The sequence below is a fragment of the Thamnophis elegans genome, chromosome 1, assembly GCF_009769535.1.
Source record: "Thamnophis elegans isolate rThaEle1 chromosome 1, rThaEle1.pri, whole genome shotgun sequence".
NCBI lineage: Eukaryota > Metazoa > Chordata > Lepidosauria > Squamata > Colubridae > Thamnophis > Thamnophis elegans.
The window spans coordinates 56,384,750-56,407,493 of NC_045541.1; the positions used below are offsets into that span (position 1 = coordinate 56,384,750).

General features: G+C 37.1%; 1 protein-coding gene across 3 annotated transcripts in view; it reads right to left on the reverse strand.

Moving 5' to 3' along the window:
- The window catches only part of EPB41L5 (erythrocyte membrane protein band 4.1 like 5), an 89,842-nt gene that overhangs the window by 66,642 nt on the left and 456 nt on the right, over positions 1–22,744 (reverse strand). For all 3 annotated transcript variants that reach the window (XM_032216387.1, XM_032216394.1, XM_032216380.1), the window contains exons 2-6: positions 18,570–18,754; positions 13,260–13,364; positions 5,195–5,237; positions 3,578–3,656; positions 301–345 (exon numbers count right to left, since the gene is read on the reverse strand). In XM_032216387.1, coding sequence (XP_032072278.1) covers positions 301–345; positions 3,578–3,656; positions 5,195–5,237; positions 13,260–13,364; positions 18,570–18,749 — 452 coding nt within the window. In that variant the 5' untranslated portion in view covers positions 18,750–18,754. The remainder of the gene's footprint in view (positions 1–300; positions 346–3,577; positions 3,657–5,194; positions 5,238–13,259; positions 13,365–18,569; positions 18,755–22,744) is intronic.

The window sequence follows — 22,744 nt, forward strand, 5'->3', positions numbered from 1 at the left end:
TACTAACATCTACAAATTTTAACAATGGACGGCTTTTTCTAGTTTGGGGTAAGGAAAAAAATGGTAATCCAAAATGGGATAGTGAGTTAGCTTTAGAAATAAAACCTGGAATGAAAGGAAGTCCCTGACTCCCAGAGAGCTGGGTGCCTCCTATTAATCTAATGACATTCAGGAAGCTATTAAAGTTGTGGCTAAAAATAATTAACATATGCATCAAATATTTACATTGCAATAAGCCCAACTTGAGATTTAGCAAGCTGTGTGAACTAAATTGTCAGTCTAATTATGAATGGTACTTACTTGCCACTCAGAATATCCTGCTTTAGTTGAAGAACAAATAAATATCTGTTTTAAAAGGGAAAAGCAAGAAAAATATTACTGAGAAAACAAGGATTGTTTGAATATAAATATTTAAGGCTTCGAACAGCTTAGGACTTTAATGCTTCTTAAAAAATGCTTTAGGAACAAATGTACTTAGAGGTACTGAAAAGGATTAATTTATATATTCTGAACATGAAACCGTATAATGGAATGGAATGGTAATAATATTCCAAAAAGAACATCACTATCACCTTTATCACAACCAACACCGAATCTATTAGAATTAATGAATATCAACTGAACATCACTATTATATGATTACCGTATTTTTCAGAGTATAAGACGCAACATGATTTTGAAGAGGCAAATTAAAAAAACAATGTTTTTGGACTCTGCAGACCTCCCAAAAATATCAAGCACCATAAATATACTCTACAACAAAAGATCACTACTGCACAGGCACAATCCTCAAATCAAATCAATTACATAAAACAAACCAGAAGATGAGATACAACTCATTCAGCCAGAACATTTCCAGCAGCAGACTGTGGAACAAATTACGAATTACTCATTAAATATTTGGATTAAGATCAGAAGATTAAATAAAGATAAACATTTTCACAGAGAAAAGTGAAATGTGTGAAATTTGATGTAGAAGAAAAAAAATCCCAATATTTAAAGATCCAAGTGGCATTCAGAACAAGGTGTTGTGATAACCAGAGAAAACAGAGGATGAAAGTCTTCATCAATAAAGAAGATCTGGAATGACTGAACACAAACTTCCAGTTAGGCAAGAATGGAAGAGGAAAGATGCATCTACCCTAAATGGCAATAACTAAAAGAAAATAATAATAAAAAGAAAAAGATATTTTTAAGAAGACCTCATCTGGTGAGGAAAAGACTGGATTTGGGGTATACCATTAAGACTTGGCCGAATGAGAATGGAAAGAATGTTGTATCTGAAATTTGTGTGAGTAGATTTTCAGGTAACAGCAATGGTACTGCAGGAGAAATTGTGATGACTTTAACCTGCTTCCATAGAGATTGGAAAAAATATTTAAAGAAGATGCTAGAAAATGTGAAATTTCCATTAATTCTTCCTGTGAATAAAATTTTATTTAAGACCTTACATGACAATAAAACTAGACATGAAGAGTAAAACACCCAATAAACAGGAAGACTTCACAAAGGAAAAGGATTATCAATCAGGTAGCAAACATAAGACAGATAATAGAGAGAGCAAGGACTTTTTAAAAGGAGTTTTATCTCTGCTTTACTGACTATAGCAGGGCTTTTGATTGCATAGATCATGGCAGAAAATATTGGGCTAATGGGTGAACCAGAACAATTGATTATTCCTCAAAAGAACAAGAAACTACTGTTAGAACTGAGTGTGAAGAAACAGTGGTTCAGAACAGAGAAGGGAATGAGACAAGGATGCATATTGTCCCTCCATTTGTTGAAATTACACAAGGAATATATTATGTCAATGGCAACATTGGAAGAGATGGCAACTGGGATCAAAACTGAAGGTTGAAGCACTAACAATCTGTGATATGCAGACAATACCACATTGTTAGGTAAAACAAAACAAAATAAGCTGACAAAAAGGCAAAATGGAGAGCTCCTTATGAAAATAAAAATGGAAACGTCTGGGTTAATGCTAACCAGTATGTTCAATGTACTCGCTGTGTATGGCAAAGTGATAGCAGTATATTAGACAATCCATGAGCCATTGGGTCTTTGTTTCAGAGATACCTTACCTAAGCAGAGAAAATTATCATGGGTGGGAGTGGGGGCCCATGTGCAATGTCTGACTTCCTTATTAACTTTCCTGGTGGGAAGCTGGCAGGGAGCTTGGAAATGAGTCATGAGATTGTGGCTGACCATGGAAGTGGGGCAACACTGAAGCAGCCACACATTTGCCAAATTTTCAATCCCATGATGGTAATGGGTCCAAAATTTTAGACACATTCTTTAATTTAGTCTATTTGAGGGATGTTGATTCAAAAACTTTCCCTATAATGCATCATTTCATCCAATTGACGTTATAAAGAGTCACAGGCATTTTGGTAGTATATGCATAGTTTCATGTTCTTAATTTCAAGAGACAGGCAGCATGCTGTAGAGAGGTATGAAGATAATGATCTTATCTGATCATGGTAGATTTTTGTCATATTTCCATGACAATACAGATTAGAATAGTTAATGCAAGAGTTTACCAGTGTTGAAGTATGGCTGTGACAACTGATCACTGAGAAAGTGACAGAAAGAAGACAGATGCATTCAGTGTATGGATTTGGAGATGGTTACTAGCAACTGCAAAGAGCGTCAATCAGTTGTTTCTGGGTGAAAAAGACTGGCAGACTGCTTGAGAAGTTGCTCAGCAAGCAGAAATTCACAGCTTGGGAGAAGCTTGCGCACACACACGCGCACACACACACACACACACACACTAGTTTAGCAAGGTTGAGAGATCTAAAAAAAGGAAAACAAAAGAATTAAGGTTGATAAAGGACGTCCCTGTAAAAGCTAGGAATTGTTGCCAGAGTCTGGTCAACACATCCAACGTTTATCCATAATGATGCTAGGCGTCATGACCAATTTGATCTAACTAGATTTCTGCAAATTCTTTGGATGCTGGATAGACTATAAATATTTTAAAATAAATTAGGAAAATAAACAGACTAATGATATACATACAGTATTTATAAAGCTCACATAAAGCACGAAGGTTTCTCAGTGAAAACACAGAAACAAGGAACAGTCTAGTTCTGTTTTATCACAGAAGAATAACATTTTGACTGAGGAATACTCATTTTCTAATTTCCTGTTTTCCTGGGGTGTAATATTGAAATGGGAGAATAGGGAGAAGTGATTATTTTTAATTATTTCCCCCCTACATTTTCATCATTCAAAGCAATCCCAAAGCAGATTTCTTGGACAAGTCCAAAATCTTTTATAAAATATTTGTTCAAAAGAACTTCATTTCATACGTTTTCTCAATAAAATGAGAATGCTATGAGGACTGAATATAAAACACGATATTGCATGTATTTGCTCCAACTTTTCACTGTTTCTTCTAGTCCCTGGCCTTGGGGGCATAATATAAAAACCAACTTTTATTTAACTATTCAAAAACTAGGAACCTTGCAACATTCATATTCAGATTAGAATGTTATATATTGAGCTACAAATACAGATCATGAAAGTTTTTCTATAGGATTTGTAATTTTCCTCCTTGCATACATTGTACCTTGTGAGCTCTTCACGCAAGTTGTTTGGTTCAGAAGAGTAAAATTTTACACGAAGATGAAGACAGTACGGTGGACCAACTACAGAAATGGAATATGGGTTACTGATAGCAAAGATAATATTTTGCAAAAATATTCACAGAGATACACACCAGTTACAAATTGTTCTCAAAATGAAATTAATTTTAAAAAATATAAATATAGTATAGTCTTTATTGTCATTGTACAAAATAAATACAATGAAATTGGTATAAATATAAAATATATCAGCAATAAAGGGTTAAAAAAGGCAAAGGTAATTTTATATTAGGTATTAGAAGCCATCAAAGTTACATTACATTAAGTTGATTTGGCTTGCCAAGAACAGACAAATCTAGGTTAATCCCAGTATTACCAAGCTCTATTCTATGAAGTGAGAAATCCATAGATCTTGGCTATGGGAGCCTGTATCAGCACACATTCTATAGATTTAAAGTTGAAACAAGAAGCATCACATTTTTGGAGTGTAAAAACATTGTAAAGCTATCTAGAGAAGTTTATATGGTATTTGCAAAGCATAAATGAAAGAGGCATATTGTTACTGTACCTTCCTAGGAAAAAATGAATTTGTTCCATCTCTCTAGGTCTTCTAATCCTGGAACCCTTCTGAACTTTTAATCAATTTCCAAAACTTTGACTACTTCTCAACAGTGGTGGGTTCTGGATCCCGTTGCAACCGGTACGATGCAACAGGACCTGGCGGCCACCACATGAACATGTGCAGCGTGTGCATGCGTCCTTACCTTCTGTGATGCCTCCATGACGCTCCAGCTGCTTGGCAGAGCGTCGTGCAGGTGCTGTATGCTGCGTGCGCATGCGCAAATGGCCTATTTCCTTCAAATACAGGTAAGGAACGAGGGAGGGAGGGCCCTCCGGAGCACCATACTGGAACGGTACCCAGTGCTCCCGGCAGGCACCGGTACACCCATACCGGGGCGTACCACCTGAAACCCAAACTGCCTCTCAGTTTTGCATCCGTCTGACATCTACTTCACCTGGGGTTATTGAAAGCTATGTTCTTTTGGTAGCAAAAAATGCAACCATTTTGCAGTAGATTGTATGCCTTTTGTCTTTACCCATATTGCTACTTAATTTTTGTTATGATAAGTTCCCTTCTGTTCTGTTCCATTTCTCATTATCTTTTAATAAGATTCTAGACCAGGTAGCCTCTGATGGTACTAATGGATCATTACCAAATGTTGATTCAGGGTACCTGTTATACTAGAATTTCAAGCTTTTCTGGCATATTCTGTATTTTACTACCAAGAGAATAATTTGAAAGTGAGAAATATGAACAGTACACTAGAGGAACAAAGCTTCCTAGAAAATATCACTCTCAAATATCTGTCTTTCAGTGAAAATAGAAAGAATATTTGTTTAATAACTACATGCAGTTTGACAACAAGCCAATGTTCCGTGCAGTGTAATTAATTCCTTTGAGTCAAAAGGAAATATAACACCCTTTTTCTGTTACTGTAACATTTTTATTTCAATTTGTCAAAATATAACTCAGAGGAACAGTATCCCAAAATATGAACCCAACACTTCATTGAAAAATATATAAAAACTCAACCACTTACTTTTAACTTGTTTTTTTATACTCTTTGTGTGGTCCAACCAATGCTGAAAAAAGAAGAAGAATCAGATGAAAACTAAAACAGATCAATGTAAGGAAAAATTATAAAAGGCATAAAAATGGGAAAATGCTAAGTTATAAAGAAAATTATCACAGGGAGGCACAAGCAAAATCATTTTTATTACAATGGCTACTTTTAGACATAGCTAAGACTAATAAATGCTGTCCACATATCTGAAGGGTATCAGTTGGGGCACACTTATCTGGTTAATAGTGTGCTGGTTGATATGAGACGGGAGAAGTTTCTGCTTTCATAATAGTGAAAATTGACACTACTCCGATTGCGACTGTCTGATTAGTCTGACTTAAAGTGACGCGTAAAGTCCTCTGCTACGTATAGGCTTCTTCTCATCTCTAAAACTATATATACAAATCACATAATGATAGCTTGTAGGTAGACTAGTTATAGTTTCTTCTATAATAAAAAGGCTATCACATCAATTACTAAGTATATACTGAATTTAGGAGATTCCTGTAATGTAAATTATCCAAATGAACTGTTTCTAGAAGGGCTGTGAAGAGCATATTGAATTTGAAGCATTCCTTATCAAGTTTGGAACAACCAATCTGTTCAAAGTGGGAAACTTCAATTGTTTTGAACATGTTTTGACGGTAAAAATGATTGAAGCAACCAGTTCTGCTTAGGAAATGTTTACACCTGAAATAAGAGATTTCAAATTTGACAAGCTGAATCAGAAACGTTCTGTATACCATTAGTTTCTAGACTGCAGCAACTCAAATGCAGATTGAAAAATTTCTTTCAAATCTCATTTAGGTTTCTCATCTTAGCCTACCTCACAGGAGTGCTATGAATATAAAATGAGATAAAAGAACACATGTAGATAGCCTTCGTCTAATGACTATTCAATAGCAATTGGTCAAGGTTACCGTATATGGTGCTGAACAGTGCTTAAGCTCATTTCTTCAAGTTACAGCCATTGCAATGCCCCCACAGTCATCAGAGTCAACTTTCAATTTTGGGGCACTTGGCCAGTCACATTTATGAGCACAGCATGTGCTCCAAGTCAGCTCCCCCCACAACTACCTCCCTCATGATACCTTTTTGCCACCCTGAACTGTGCTGCCACTGCTGCCTCTACCTAACCTTTGCCACCCTCACACTCTTGCTGTTGACAAAGCAACACATGCATCTTGGCTCTCCTGAGGCAGCTGCTGCTCTTTGAGACTGTCTTCCTGAGGCTGTGTGTGGCCTTCTTAAAGTCAAAGTACAAGGCCTTCTGAAGGTCAGTCACTGCTTTGGGAAAGGCCAAGAAAGGTATTTCTTGTCAGCAATGGGAGTAAGAAGATAGTAAAATAGTTTTCAGGGGGGCAGTGGAACCCAGAGTAGCTTTTGTGCCCTCCTGCCATTAGCAGTGTCCACACTCAGCCCAGCACATTTGCACACCCTTCCACTCCTATGGTCCCACTGTGCTTGTGGCTTGCCACAACAGTTAATTACCTGCCCAATATCCAAGCTACAAGCTATGCAGGACTTCCTGCTGGCTTTCTCACTGACTTACTTTGTTGGAAAACAGCAGAAAGTCAATAAGGATATCCAGATTTAAAGATTCACCATCTTCATTTAATGTCAGCATTAAAATCACCATCTCTAAGTGATACAGTCACATGGCATTGAACTTTAAGACTGTATTGCTTAGTGATGGAAATTCTGGCCCCAATTACTGCTGTCAGCCTGTATTGCCTTGTGCTCATAGGAGGGGAAGGTGGAATACAAGGTAGCAATAGCAATAAGACTTATATACCGCTTCACAGTGCTTTACAGCCCTCTCTAAGCAATTTACAAGTCAGCCTGTTGCCCCCAACAAGCTGAGTCCTCATTTTACTGACCTCGGAAGGATGGAAGGCTGAGTCAACCTTGAGCTGGTGAGATTTAAACTGCCAAATTGCAAGCAGATGGCAGTCAGCAGGATTAGCCAGCAGTACTGCATTCTAACAACTGCACCACCACAGCTCTTAGGTAGAAAAACTAAGCAAACAGAAAAAGTTATTTTTCTTCTTGCCCTATTAATTTAAATGTCTGTGAGTGGGAAGCAAAGAGGCAAGCAGCCTCCTCCCCTTTCAGCCTGGTGGCCTACATAAGTACATGGTCTTGTTAGTCTGAAGGCCTGACTAAGGGTTGTCATCAAATAATGACAATGAGAAAACAGTGCAGAGTGGAAGTGTATGTAATTCATTTTCATGAGCATCGTTGTAAATTATTTTTCTAACACAATGAAAGATGAAGCCAAAGAACACCAAGACAAGTGCAGTTTCAGTTTTTCAAAACCATGATTTTAATGTATGCAACTAATGCAAGAAATAGAGCAAATTCCATGTACAGTATATCAAAGGAATCTTAGTGACTCAATTATATGGGCAAATTAAAGCAACTTGTTCTAGAACTTTAGGAATATAATTGATGTCCTTCGAATCAGATAGTCAGATTTGTTCTCGCTGTACACTGGTTGCCTCAGCAATGAGCAACAATCACAGTTAATCAGTTACCTTTCATTCATAGTCTGTCTAGATTTAAGCCCTAACAGTCTGATTTCAATTAATTTTTGATTCATGTGTCCTTTTATGAACCGAGCAAGGGATCATATTTACAGTATTTTTTTTTTCTTTCCATTATATCCCTAAGCAAATACTTCCCCATAGTTAGGACATTTTGGAAAAGATTGTGTGATGTCAGAGGAAAAATGCTAGGGATTAGTGTATTTTATACTTATACAATCCATGATACCTTTAAACTTATCTGTAATCAAACATTCATTCTTGCCAAAGAAACCAGTACCTTAGCAAAATAATAAGTCAATAGCTGCATTAACAAACGGAGATATTTTCCTGCAGAATTATAGCATAAATAAATGATGATTTAAAGCTGGAGAGCACTTTAAGTAGTTAAGGAGGCTGGCTCTGTTATCCATGAAGGCAGCTGGTTCTTGGTGCAGAAGGAAATGGATTAGGTAATTTTCTTAGACACCCAGGCAATAAATCAGCAATAGGAAATTACATCATGGGCATTCTGAGGGATAGTGATCCATCAGCAGCTGGTATCCTCCAATTTAAACTTGCTTTGCTGAGAACAATTCAGCAGACCTGAGCACTGCAGGTGCTATGAAAGCACAAGCTAGGATGAAGGAGAGAGGCAGGATATTCCCACACTTCAGGGGGAGAGAATATGTTTGCTTCAGCTCCAGCCTGTTTTCTTTACCTCCTCCACATTCCAAAAGGGGGCTGTTAACAGATCAGAGACAGGCACCAACACCACTTAGTTCAACTCAGTTCCTAACACCACCACTATCACCAAGAATTTAGCTTGAATGGCACACAAGAGGGGGGTGGGGTAATGTGGCACACAGGGCACAAAGGGTGAGAGACATTTCTCGCCAAGGTTAACAGCTAAGCCAGCTCATGATAATGCATGAAAAATGCTACTTTCCCTATTCTAATTTATTTAACATAAACTAGACTCTGGCAAATTTATTCAGCAGAACGAAGTAAAAAATGTCAACACAAATTGATATATAAATTAAAATAAAACGACATCAAATGGTTAAAGGGGTTGAGCAATTTTGCCTTAAATAGTCCACTGTTATATTAACTGATAGGCAGTCTGATAATCCCTGAATATTGACCAAGAATTCAAATCCATATATGCAACAATCATCATTTCTTCCAGTATGACAATGCAAATTCAAAGGCAACATTATTTGATGGTTTTCTCAGTCCAAAAATGTTGTTATGTGATTCTTGCAGTTATATACGTAGTCAATCCCAAAACATACAAGTAGTCCTTGGATTATGTTCATTTGCTCCAAGGCTGTTGAAAGTGAAGATGGTGCTGAAAAAAATGATTTATGATGGGTCCTCAAAGCTGTGGCCATTGCAACATTCCTGACGTCTTGTGATCAAAATTGGGACACATGGCAAGTAGCCCACAGTTATGACTACTGCAGTATCCTGCGGTCATGTTCCCCAGTCCTGCACAATCTGCCTGCATTTCAACTTTTTATCTCCTCCCATCTATGTTTTTTTTTAAGCATGCGCATGAGGTCATTGCCTAATGATTGCAATCTGGATTGCCAGGACTGTTGTTGATAAATTAGAAGTTTTGTTGCTGCAGTCATGCAATGTTTTGCTCTATGACAATTTCATTTAACAATGGTCCCAATTAGAATGATAACCCTACCTGTATTTAAGGTGGACTATCCTACTTAGTAAGACATGCTGCTGAATAGTACATCCTATTGCAGGAATCCCCAACCCCCGGACCACAGCCCATTGGGAACTGGGCCACCAATGCAACAAGCAAGTGCACAAAATCTCATTTATGCGTGCAGAGGATTTAGGTTGAACCCCCCCCCCCCCCATGACTAAACCGGCTGAATATGCCTCCATTGCCTATCCTCAGAACCAAAAAGGTTGGGGACCCCTGTCCTACAGCATATTAAGCTATTTAGTCTCTACTATGGCATTCCTTGAGAGCTTAGCATGGCATATGTACTTCCATCAAGAACTGCCTTTTCTAAAAACACAACAGAAGACAAAAATAATAATAATAATCAGCCGCATTTTGGAAACAGGATGCAATATTTCAAACTCAAAAATTTAAATGACAATCTATTACACAGAATAAAGGCCAGAGAATAATTTACTGTAACCCTGACATTTAATACCATTATAATACTCTTCTGTTAACACAGAATTTCCTGTAGATAAGAAAGCAAGTTGGCCAAAGAGGGAAAGTTTGTTTTTCCACAAGTCCACAACACTGCTTTAGCTAGAGAAAAGAAAATTCTCCCATTGCCAGACTCGAGAAAGACCATGCCAATGATAGAATGATCTCTACTTCCTCTGTATGTATGGGGAATAATTCTTATTTTGTAAAACAGGTAGGCAATCAACAGCCTGTAAGTAGCCACTGGCTTCCTTTTATAGCACCAAGTCACTATGCTAAATTTTAATGGCAAAGTGGCCAATTTTTCAGTATGGTTTTTAGCAATGTTCTCAATAAAATGTAAGTCAAAGTGCATGTATTCACCTCATTCCTAAAATCTGTCAATTGTTCAGACTGATTCACTTTTGACATTACAAGACACAACCTTTATAGTCCCTAACAGCCAAAATAAATGTTTAAAATGCATCTCTATGACAGTGAGTCATAAAGTGTGGTCAATTTGAAAAAAATAATAATTTATTTTCATCTGTTTGGAGAATATTTTTTTTTAAAAAAATTGACCTCCAACAGTTGTACAGTTTTATTTATTTACTTGGAATCCTAGCTTTCTTGTGCTAGGAAAGTATACAATGCCAAGATTCAATACATCCTGAAGTGCTATATTGAACAATGAGACAAACAAACAAATAAAAAAAAACGCAAGAACTCTTACATATTGGAAACAAAGAAAAATCATGATAGGAGACAAAACAGAACTCTGGTGGACTGCCCTAATGCAGAAGTGGTGATCCCCTTGTGACTAAAAAACTATTTAAAACAACATCATCCCGGTCACAAGGTTAGTGCTGTAATGACAGGGATGAAGTAAATTAGGCTGAATGTTTTAACAATGGGTGGGATGATGAGGCAAAACTGGTGCATTAAATCCACTTTTGCCATAAATCAGTGGCAAAGAAATTAAATAAGATGCATTTTCTTACACCGATAGAAGGTCCCCTGTAATATTGTGATTTCAGTCCCATATCAGCAAGGTCCAGAAATGTTCATCAAACTGAAGAAATTCAACAGAACTAACAGAAATGAATCCACCTATCTAACAGCAATCATCCATTCTGTATGACTAATCAGGGATACTTCTGAACCAAAAGCCACTGTAAAAAAAGCTTAAATTCAATTCAAATAAACTCATTGAATAAAATATCATTCAATTAACTAGAGAGGAGGAATCTATGTTTTTCCACTTGGATTTTAGCTTCTGTGGGGCTGAGGAACATTCAGTATATGTTCTATGACACTGATTGATTGAAACACTTTCCTTATGATCTTCCTAAATTTTGAATCCCTACATTTGGTCACAGAAACAAGAAATATTTCATGCTGAACTTTCAGTAGTCCAAGAGCAATAAAATGAAACAGTAACATTTGGAGACACACACGTTTCGTACTTCCTAGTTAAGAAGATCAGCAAAACTAAACCTATATATTCATTGGATCATGGCAGCAGCAGATCAGAACCAAACGCAACAAACTCTTTTTGTCTACTATAAAAATAACAAATCCAAGAGCTATTCAAATAGAACCAGAATTCATCATCAAGAAATCCAAATGTGCCCCAATTTTAACTTTCAAAGTCTTTTCAAACACTCAAATCTTAGGACAGACAGATGTGTGAATGGATAGAGGGAGAGAGAGAAAAAAAAAACCCAAATTATTCAGGAGAATTCTGACATCACTCTGATTGTAAACCAATCCAATTGTTAAAAATGGCAGGAAAGAACCTCTTGAAGATACCCACTATGTCCCAGGGTCATTTTTTTTTCTGGTATGTGCAACAGGACCAGTTCCTGCAGTGCTCTCAAAATGTAATCCTTGAATTCCACTCTCAGCTCTCAGAAAATCCCTAAAAATCCATGTGTTTACCATGCTTTTAACTGTTCAGATTATTTTAATATGTATTATTCATTTTTTAAAGTCTACTTTTCTTTAAATTTGAGTGTTTGCAGGGAAGAAAGCAGAGCTATAAATCAAGAACATTCATATTTCCTAACTTAGCTGTTAGGGAAAAGTTAGATATTGGGACTTAGATAGGATATCTTGCATTATGCTGACTGGGAAAGGATTCTGAACTCACTGCTACCTCTAATATAAAGTAAGAGGGAGGAGCAAGATGAACAGTAAAGAACACAAAACTTTCAACACAGGCATAGCTCACAGAATAAAGTAAGCATTTTTTCCCTTGGACACTATATCTCATTATGCTTTGCATAAAATGAATTTCAAATTAAAACAAGCTTTCCAACAATTTTTCAAACCTACCAACACATAAATGCATTCAGACTATAAATAAGTGAAAATGACTGAACACAAATACAAACAATTGATTTGTTACCTTAGATTAGTATGGTACCCAGTACTGACAATAACCTGAGGATATATGGGCAAACTTTATAAGAAAATATGCTATAAGCAGCAACCTTTTTAATGTGAGTTGGCCGAAGCACATAAAAGAATAGCAGATGAAAGATGTCAACCCTTTAGGAGAACTACATTACCTATGGTAGCAAAGAAATCAAAGGGTATCTGAAAGCATATGCCTTTTAATAAAATTTGTTAGTTGAGAAAAAATATTACCAGACTCTTCCAAAAGATGTTAAATGAACATTTACCAAACTTGAGTACTCTACATATATGTTGGACAATTCCAGCTTGCATGACTAAGAGCCTCTAAAGCAGGGGTGTCAAACTTGATTTCATTGAGGGCTGCATCAAAGTTGTGTTTGACTTCGGGGGACCGGGGTGGGCATGGCCAGCATGATGTCACTCATGTCAGGGGCATCATGCATCCTGTAACCATCTGCCAGCAAAAAAGGAGTCCAGGAAAGCCATACGCAGCCCTTGTGAGCTCAGTTTCAGGCTGATGGCCTTCCTGGGCTCCGACCCTCTGCCAGAGAAACAGAGTCCGGGAGGGGCACACACAGTCCTCATGAGCTCCGTTTTCAGCTGTGATAGCTTCCTGCAACTCTCTGCCAGAGAAAATAGAGCTTAGGAGGGCCACATGCTGCTCTCCTGAGCTCCATTTTTGCTGGCAGAGGCACCGCAGTCTGGTCCTTTGCTGTTTTCAGGGTGGCCCTGTGGGCCAGATCTAAGCACCCCACAGGCCGGATCTGGCCCCCAGGCCTTGAGTTAGTTACCCCTGCTCTAAAGTAACAACACTGATAAAAAATTTTATCATTAAAAACATGTTTATAACACACCATATAATACATAAATCTCAAATTCCGCTTAATTTAATCTACTAGATCATGTCAAAAAATACCATGATACTCACAGCCACTTGTGCTGAATCCATGAATCGTAGACCAAAGTAATCATTTTCAATAAGGTCCAGATGGTACATTATCTGCTCAAACAGATGTTGTCCTTTGGCTTTTTTCTGAAATCCAAGAGGAATCGAGTTAGGAAGATATACCTTAGTTACAGATTAACTCTACTTCTGAGGCCAGAAGCTGCCAAGACGTAATCCAGGTTTCTTGACACTACAGGTAGAAATTCTAGCTATAAAAATACAGAGACCAAAAAAAGAATAGCAGTGAACATATTGACATTGATAATTGAACTGATAATGATTCGTTGAAATGTTTATTCCACTTTTCCTGCAGGAATACAAGATGGTATGCGTAACACACCTTCTTCCAGTTTTCCCCCTGCTACAATAATCTGGTAAGGTGTGTTGGGCTGAGAAAGCATGATCCAGTGTGGGCAAGAAACAGTCATGGCAGGAATTCCAAGAATGCTCTTTATTGCAGAGTAACAGAATTTTGAAAAACCCCTCAGGGTTTTGCTCTGCCCCATTTGGGGTTATTCTGATTTTCTATCCCCATACGTTCCTCTTTCTCAGGACTGAGCAATCTTTTCTGAAAAGTTCTCCTTAAGTTTTCACTCATTCCTTCCCAGCTCCCAAATCCAAGTCTATCTCTACAGCCAGTGAGTTTTTGCATGGTGTTTTCAACTGTGAGGAAAGTTAAATATTCAAATATAAGAGGATAAAGTAGGGACAAGATGATGTGCATACTTGTTAGCTTGTTTCCTACCTCAAAGAAGGAGACAAAAATGTTCAACTTCTCAAATTACAAATTAGAGCAAGTCCAATGGAGCGTGACAAAAATAATCCAAAAAAAATTGAGGACCTGTTTTATGAGAACAGGCTAAAGAATGAGGTGAAATTCAGTCTTTGGAAAAAGAGATTGAGGAGGCAAATGATATAAACATTCAGGTAACTAAAACTATTCCCCAGGTAAAATAATCAGGAACAATTTTCCTTTCCATATAAAACTAGGACCAAACTACAGGTATGCATTGTACTTATCTATATTTCATTTAGATATGTGGATAAACTTTCTGATGACAAGATCTTTCAAACAGAAGGAAATATCTATGGAAATCATGGGTTCTCTGTCTCCGGGGATTTTTTTAAAAAATATGTAATTGATTTTCTATATTAAAGGCTGGATAAAATACTGTTCTTTTCAATTCCTCTATTCCACAATTTTATAAATAACTACCTGCTCTTCTGGCTTCAAATTATAATAGTTAATTTTTTACTAAATGAACCAGAAACTTTTAGTAGTTCTAGAACTCAAACTTCTTATTGTATTATGATAGTAGATCCTATGGTTTTATCTCCAATTATCTATGCAGTTCCCAAAAGGACTTAAAATTGATTACTGAAGCCAACACTATTAAGAAATTCAGATTTCTTTATTGTTAACAGAATTTTTCCAAAAACATTTCTAAATTCTTTCAGATAACACATAGTTTGTAATCCAAGATGTGTTTTTTTGAGGGGAGGGGGGATTGTGCATTTCATTCCTAACCATAACTTTAGTCCCAAACCAACTATTCAAGAACCTTCATTCTAATTTAGAATGCATATATGCTAAGTAAAATAATTAGGAAATTAAAAAAATCTAAAAGTGATTATCCGAACTATTTTTAAAGTTCCAATAATAATTATACTATCTAATATTTATGTAGTAATCAAATATTTCATTACAGAAAGATCAGCAATCGCATCTCAATATACAATAAGTTAAATGAAAGCGTTTTCTGTATATAATTATTCCCAAACTATTGGTTATTAATTGTTTATATTCCAGGAATCCTGCATCCCTAAAGTATCTGGTATTAAAAGTTTCTCTGCAATAATTCAGTTTCTTTCTTATTGTATTATAAAATCCAGAACAAGCTATTTTTTATTTATTAAATCCAAATCAGAAATAAAAATTTAAATGCAAAATTCAATTCAAAAGTTGCAAAAAACTAAAAGCAATTCCTTGAAAGGTATCCATGGTTTCAATTTATGATCGGTATGCATTTTGAATAATTTTAAAACTCAACCATCAATTATGTACTTTTTATAAAGCCAACAACTGATGGGAAACACAATTATTACCATTTCCTCAAAGGAAGAAATGGTCATATAATAAATCTTAATGCCATCTCACCTAATCATAAATATATGGTCTATTATTCAATATAGAAAAAGTGGACAATGTCTGAGGGTTTGGGGATGATTTCAATCTCATGACATTCCAGATGGTGAATAGGAGAAATACTGCTAAAAGAAAAATCCAACGATTTTTAGTCTACTGAAAAGGAATGACAATAACTATGAACTTTTGAAATTTCTTATGTGCCTAGTTTAGATGCAGAGAAAATCAGAACAAATCTCTTTTATGGGAAATTGTGAATGCCCCTAAGCAGTTACCATAAGCTGTCAACCTAAATTCCTGCTTGCTTTTCTCCCATACCCAACATTCAGAAAAGGTTAAAGAGTTTAACATGCACACACAATGCCGAAGCTTTAAATACATCTCCTAACAGAATTTTGAGGCAATTCAAACTGAGAAAAAAACTACTTGTTTTTAAAAATAAAAAAAGGAGCAATTCATAAGGTCTGCATTTGTCGCAAGTCTGAATAAAGCCATTTCTTTGCAAAAGTCATTTTTTTCCAGCAATCTTGCTGATCCCGCAAAATACTCTTCCCCCCCCGCCCCCCTCCCAATCAAACAGTACCTCTTCCATAAATGAAAAAGATAAAGGCTTTTGCACAGATTCATGTGATGTGCCAGTTATGATCGTCCCAGCATCCGGAGGTATCTTCAGATTATGATCATTATTATGCAGTTGCTCCTGCTTGGAGTAGACTACAACAATGCATTCTATATATGGTTGCCCCTGAAGAACACTCAGAAGCTAGAGCTGATCCAAAATGCAACAGCATAAATCGTTATGAGTTTACTTTATTTTGCCTATGTAACACTACTATATAAGCTGCTCTGGCTAGAATTCAAAGTAAGTTCTTCATGGCTTAGGACCTAGATATCTATGGGACCAGTTGTTTCTGGTGCATCCTGTAAAATCTAGAAGGGTCAGCTTGCTTCATCAATAGAGCAGTGAAATCTGTAGATCCTGAGAGATGAATCTTCTCTGAGACCACTCCTACACTCTGGACCAGAATTCCTCCTGAAGTCTTTATGGCTCCAAACCAGGGATGGGTTGCTGCTGGTTTTACTACCGGTTCGCAATCTGCGCATGTGTGCTGTTCAATGTAAATAGTTCTTCGTGCATGTGCAAAACAATTTAAGTGAACTGAGCACGTGCAGCCACTAAAAACCAAAATGGTGCCGGCCCAGCAGCGGCGAGGGGCACGGTTCAGGGGTACGGCAGGCCTGTGTTGCTGCCGGTTCTGCGACCCAGGCCCAAATTCAACTACTGGTTCAGCTGAACAGGAAGCAACCCACCTCTACTACAAACCCTTTTGTATTTACATAAGGCCCTTAAACTTAGCCTTTTTAGCAAATCTTCAGCACAATGGTTTGTGATCCGAGTGACAGATGTATGTTTTAATTTGTTGTGCTGTTTTCCCAATGTAATGTTAGTAACATTACTATTATTTGTTATGAATAGTTTTTTTCTGTTACTTGTTTTAACGCTTAAATATGCACTTTTGTATGCTGTCGTGTTAACAGTTGTGACTGAGGCAATACATTGATGAAATACAATGTATTGCCTCATTCAATTTTTCAATGAAATACAGCTTATTCCATGAGATACTAAAAAGCAAGAATACTTTAATTTCTAAAATGATTTATCTTAATAACTAGATGGCATCAGAACTCTATTTCAGCAAAATAGAAAAACAATGTCTCAATCTACTGACTTTTGACCTATTATAGTTACATAATTTATATGTTCAACTTTATTTAATTTCTTGGCTTTCGGCCTTTAATATTTTATCTACAATGACAGTAAAGAATAAAGCAAATGAAATTGTTTACAAATACAGAGAGTGGAATAAAAATCCACTCATTTCTAGATTAAAATACAGTATTTAGGTTTAACAAAATTTTGTCCTGGCCAGAAAAAGTCCAAATAGCAGTTAAATATTTCAATCTACTATTAAGTAGATTAAACTAAATCTACCATTAAAAAAAAGAATTGCTGTATTTTTGTTGTTGTTTTAGAACTGAGGCTTGCGTAGTTTATCTTTTCCAATTATCAGTACTTCTCAAAAAGAAATAAAGGACAAAAACTCGTATATAATTCTTTTCATCTTTAACTGAATTATAAATCAGTCAGAGGCAATAAACAGATCATTTTGCTTAAAAAGGTCAGCTCTAGTTAATTGGGCTAAACAACATGGGAATGCTGGGGTGTTGGCTAGACAGGCAAGTTGAAAAAAAAGTATCCTAAAATCATACAAATTGCTGCTAAGAGAAGTTCACAGATTCATTCATGAAGACTCCAGGAGTCAGATTTAACTCATACAAGTCTTTTTCTTTTACAAAGTACTCCTGGGGCTTCTGGAGAAAAAAAACACAGAAAGCCAAAACCTTGTCAAAGCATCTTTCTTTCACTGCTCTTTAATCTGAAACACACTGGAAGAAAAATATTCTCACACAACCCAACTCTGCTTTGGAGAGTTCCACAACCTTCTCTAGAAAATTTGAATAGCATACAAGAGGCTGCAGAAAAAGAGAGAGTAGTAAAAACCCTCAGTAGTTTTTGTTCTTAGTACTTCTTCTAAGATGGGATGTGGTGGCTCAATGGCTAAGACGCTGAGTTTGTCGATCAGAAAGGTCAGCAGTTTGGTGGTTTGAATCCCTAGTGCTGCATAATGAAATGAGCTCCCGTTACTTGTCCCAGCTTCTGCCAACCTAGAAGTTTGAAAGAATGTAAAAATGCAAGTAGAAAAATAGGGACCACCTTGGTGGGAAGGTAACAGTGTTCCATGCGCCTTCGGCATTTAGTCATGCTTGCCACATGTCCATGGACATGTCTTCGGATAGCGTTGGCTCTTTGGCCTTGAAATGGCGATGAGCACCACCCCCTAGAGTCAGGAATGACTAGCACATATGTGTGAGGGGAACTTTACCTTTACCTTACTTCTTCTAAAAATCCTTGTTGGAAGACCTATGATCAACAGCTTTTAAGAACCTTTTAACTTTAATAATTCTTGCATTCTTGACTAAATCACATGAATACAATGTATTCCATTCAACTGAGAGATAAAGGAGGACACATTTTCTTAAACATTTGCCAAGATTCTTGATAAAATACATTAAATGTATCATACCGGTAAGTCCACACTGACATCCGTTCCATCCAGTAAAGAGACCCTGCATGTAATTATAGATTTCTCATCTCCAGCTGCAGGGATGTGAGTTGCAGCTCGCTGAGCTTCTCTTAGCCGCTCTTTCTCAGCATGTTTATGCATAGACTTGCGTCCAAGTGTTCGGCGAAAGAAACTTAACATTGTTCCTAAATAAGACCAAAAAAAGAAGTTGTGAATGTTTCAAGAGAAATCAAGACTTTTCTGTTTTCAAGACTGTTTCTCCCTAAAGCAGATACACATTTACATTTCCCAAAATTTCTAAATGTCCCTGTGCTATGGAAAAAACATTTGCAAAACAGATAATACATACAATAATGTTACATCCCTGCTATCAGCACCAGGAGCTATCAGAAGGATTAATTGTAGAAACCAAGTAGAATCAACATATCACAAGAATTCAGGAAGTAGCTTGTAAATGCTAATATCCTCTCAGTCTGGAAGAGTTCCAGGCAGTTTACTGATATTAAACATATAAAATAATAAATAACACCAAGTTTCCTTAAAACATTAGACTAACACAGGCAGCAAAGTTGTACAGCTAATATCCAAAGGTAAAAACTAAGTTTTCATCAGACTCTGGAAAACCATGAAAGTGGAGGTCATTCTTGCCTAGGAAGCAAGCTGTTCCAAAGGAGGGAACTCACATAGAGAATATACCTATTGTTAGATGTTTGTGCCACACCTCCTGACAAGCATTGCCTAGTTGAATGGGATGGGCAAAATTTATCTGGGGAAGGAAGACTATTAGGTACTGTAAAGCATCTTGAATTGGAAATACACCAGTAATTGGTGAAGCACTTATAGCAACATGATAGAGCAATGGCTGAGGAAGCACATATGCTGAGACAACCTGGATCAACTGAAGTTCCTGGCTGGTCTACAGGGGCAGCCCTATCTGGAACAAATTCTAGTTATCTAATCAAGAGATGATAAGAGCACACGTGACCATCTTCAGAGTGCCCTGTTCCAGGGTAAGGCTTCAACTAAAACACTAGCCACAACTTTTTACCTGTTCTTCAAGCAGGAGCTGCAAGAGCCGTGGGACTGACTACCCACTTAGGAGATGGCTCTTCCTGGGAAAGCGCAACCTCGAGAATTAAAAATGGTGCAGGATTGGAATCAGTTGGCTTTTAAATTAGTACCCACTCCATTTTGTTTGGATTGAGTCTGAGTCTCTTTTTTTCACAATCAGAATTTCAACTGCATCTCCAAATGAGTTTTAGGTGGAAAGGTACAACTGACTATCACCCCAAAATGATAGCTGACTTCTCCCGAAACTTTTATGTAGATAGGGAAAAGCATGAAGCATAAAGCCTTGAGGCACCTGTTAAACATGGGCCCATCTCTCCCTTAACCACAACTGGGTCAATAAAGCAGTACTGAAAAATCCCAACTTCTACAGACCGTCCAGAAGGATACAGCTTTGTGTGGACAACTACTGGAATATCTAGGACAGGATTGGTTGTGCTCTCTCCATTCAAGTCACAGGGTCACCCATGAGAGGGACTAATGTCTCTCCTATCCCTGTGCCTAGGCATAGACATCTTCTATGCCTGAAGACACCCATGAATTCAGATAATCCACCCCCCCATTTCTATAATAAGTACAAATCAATCAATTTTTCAGCAACTTCCCATCCACCTAAATAGTTCATGATCACAGTGTTTATATTAATATCAAAAGTTGGAAGACTAAAGTCATTCTTGTACACTCCATCCTTTGGACAGGCAAACATGATAGGACAGTGTCTCCCAATAAGACACACTTCACTATATAGAATAAAACAATATTTTATTTGTAAGATGATGATGCATTTATATTCAATAATTATTTAAAAGCACTGGGGTTCATACATTATTAGATGCAGTGACCAAGTGGGAAAAGAAGCCTTTCTACTAAATTTCCTATTATAAGAAATTGGGAGACGGTCATGCATAAATTCTGGTATTATGCAAAATGATGATCTTGACTACAGATAGAGACTTTTTTGAGCTAGATTAGGAAAACCAGCCTACTCACATAAAATACATTAAGAGCATTCCTGGAGTTTCTACTTTGAATGACTAATTGAATTCAAATGATGGCAGAAATCTTATCTTCCACCAGTACTAGAGAGAATAAACTGGCATAAATACCTTCTACTTTGTTGCCTGGACTTGCCTTCACATGTCCTTGTAAAAGCCTGAAATTCTTCAAAGGTCAAGTTTAGCAGAACTGGGAGATTTAAATTTTAATCTTCAACCATATGATTAAAACCTTAAACATGTCAATATAATTCAACTGATTCTGCTCTCATTAACAATGGTTAATTCAAAGTTGTTTTTTTAAACAACTCCAGACTCTAACTTAAAAAAATTATAAGTATGAATTTTAAATGTGTTGCACTTTTTGGATATATAAAGCTGCTTTGGCAAATTGGCTTAGCTATATAATATTGGTTACTTTAAGTATGATTCTGTGAGATACAGAATAAATCTTTTCAAATCTTTTATTCCAGTTTTTTTAAAAACATATGATGTGGGATTGAATCTGGACTGTGTATACAAACCAGCTACTGCTGGCAGTTTCACACAAGACAGTACATATAAGTATCAGATCTGTTTTTCCAAAAGCCTATTGTTTAAGACACACCAAAGGTTATAGCAAAGCTGCATGTATTATTGGGTTAGGAACCTGGAAGGAGGTGTTATGAATTTTGTCTCTGTGCTTAATTGATTAATTTCAGTTAGTATGCCTTCTCCAAACAATCATTTACAGGTCCATGGAAGGACTAATTTCATAGTCTGAGAATTAAGTAGGAGCAAGTAGAAATCTTGGCTATGGGGAAGGGAAAATATTCATAGGAAAAAGGGTGGGTGGTTTCATGAGAGTACTTTGCATACACTGACACATACATTAAGAAATAAGGTAGAAAGGGGGTGCATAGCAGGTGTATATGCATATGGCAGAGTTAACTTGTTTGGTAAAGGACATAAAATGCTCATTAAGTACATAGACAGTAGATAAAAACAAAAAAGAATATCTGCTTTAAATTGCCACAAGAGTACGGAATTTATAGTGATTTCTCTAACCACACATCTTGTTCTAATATGGTACCTCTATCATAGCAATTCCTATCAATACAGTAGTTCAAATTTTCTGCTAACATGCAACAATATGGCACATTGCTTCAGTTTCACACATATTATGGTTTTATTTCATTACATGTAGGAAATTTCATAGAGCACTCACGATGTGGTTACAAACATATTAGGAAAATAAAACAGGAGAACCATTATATACAGAATACACTTACTCTATTCTACCTAGATAAAAGTGGGAATTGCATTATAATCCAATTTTAGAACACGTTAACAAAATAATATCTGGACTAAACACATACAAGATCCTCATAATTTACTAAGCAGATCAAGTTCGTGCATACGTATGGAGGATCAAGGCCTCCCAGCAAAATCTGGGGAAACGAAAATTTAGCTAACCTTGTCCGTTCTGTAAAAAGAATGGGTTAAAAAAAATAAAAATAAAACATAAGTGCCATGGAAATCTGGAAATAGATGGGGAGGGACCAATGAGTCAAGCACTTCCCCTTTTCCATATTGGCTGGATTTCGGAAGAAATGGGAAATTTATAAGGACTGAGCAGAGAATATTTCAGAAACACCACAAAATTCCAGGTCAGCGGGAGACGACTATTCTCGTGGGTGAAAAGATCAAGGCGTTTAGGCAGAAAACCACGGCCTTAATCCTCTATTTTAAAATCACTTTTTAAAAAATTCCTGCCCCGACGCACTTTGGACTCATTTATCTCCCATCTTAAGCGCGCTTTTGTCACAGGGACGCGCGACACCTTTTGGGGCGGTTCGACAAGAGCAATAGATCCGGGGAGTAGGGTGGGAAGGAAAAGGTCATCTGAACAAGGCGTGACGCCCGTGTCTGTCTGTCTGTGTCTCTGTCTGTCTGTCTGTCTGTCTGTGTGTGTGTGTTTGTGTGTGTGTGTGTGTGTGTGTAGCGGTGGCGAAGGGAGGCGGCCACCCTAGAGGCATCCAAAAAGGCTGACGACTTCCCCCTCTCCTGCCCCCCCTTCCAGGGATCGACAGGACCGACCCAACCTCGAGGGCCACAGGAGAAGAGGGAAGG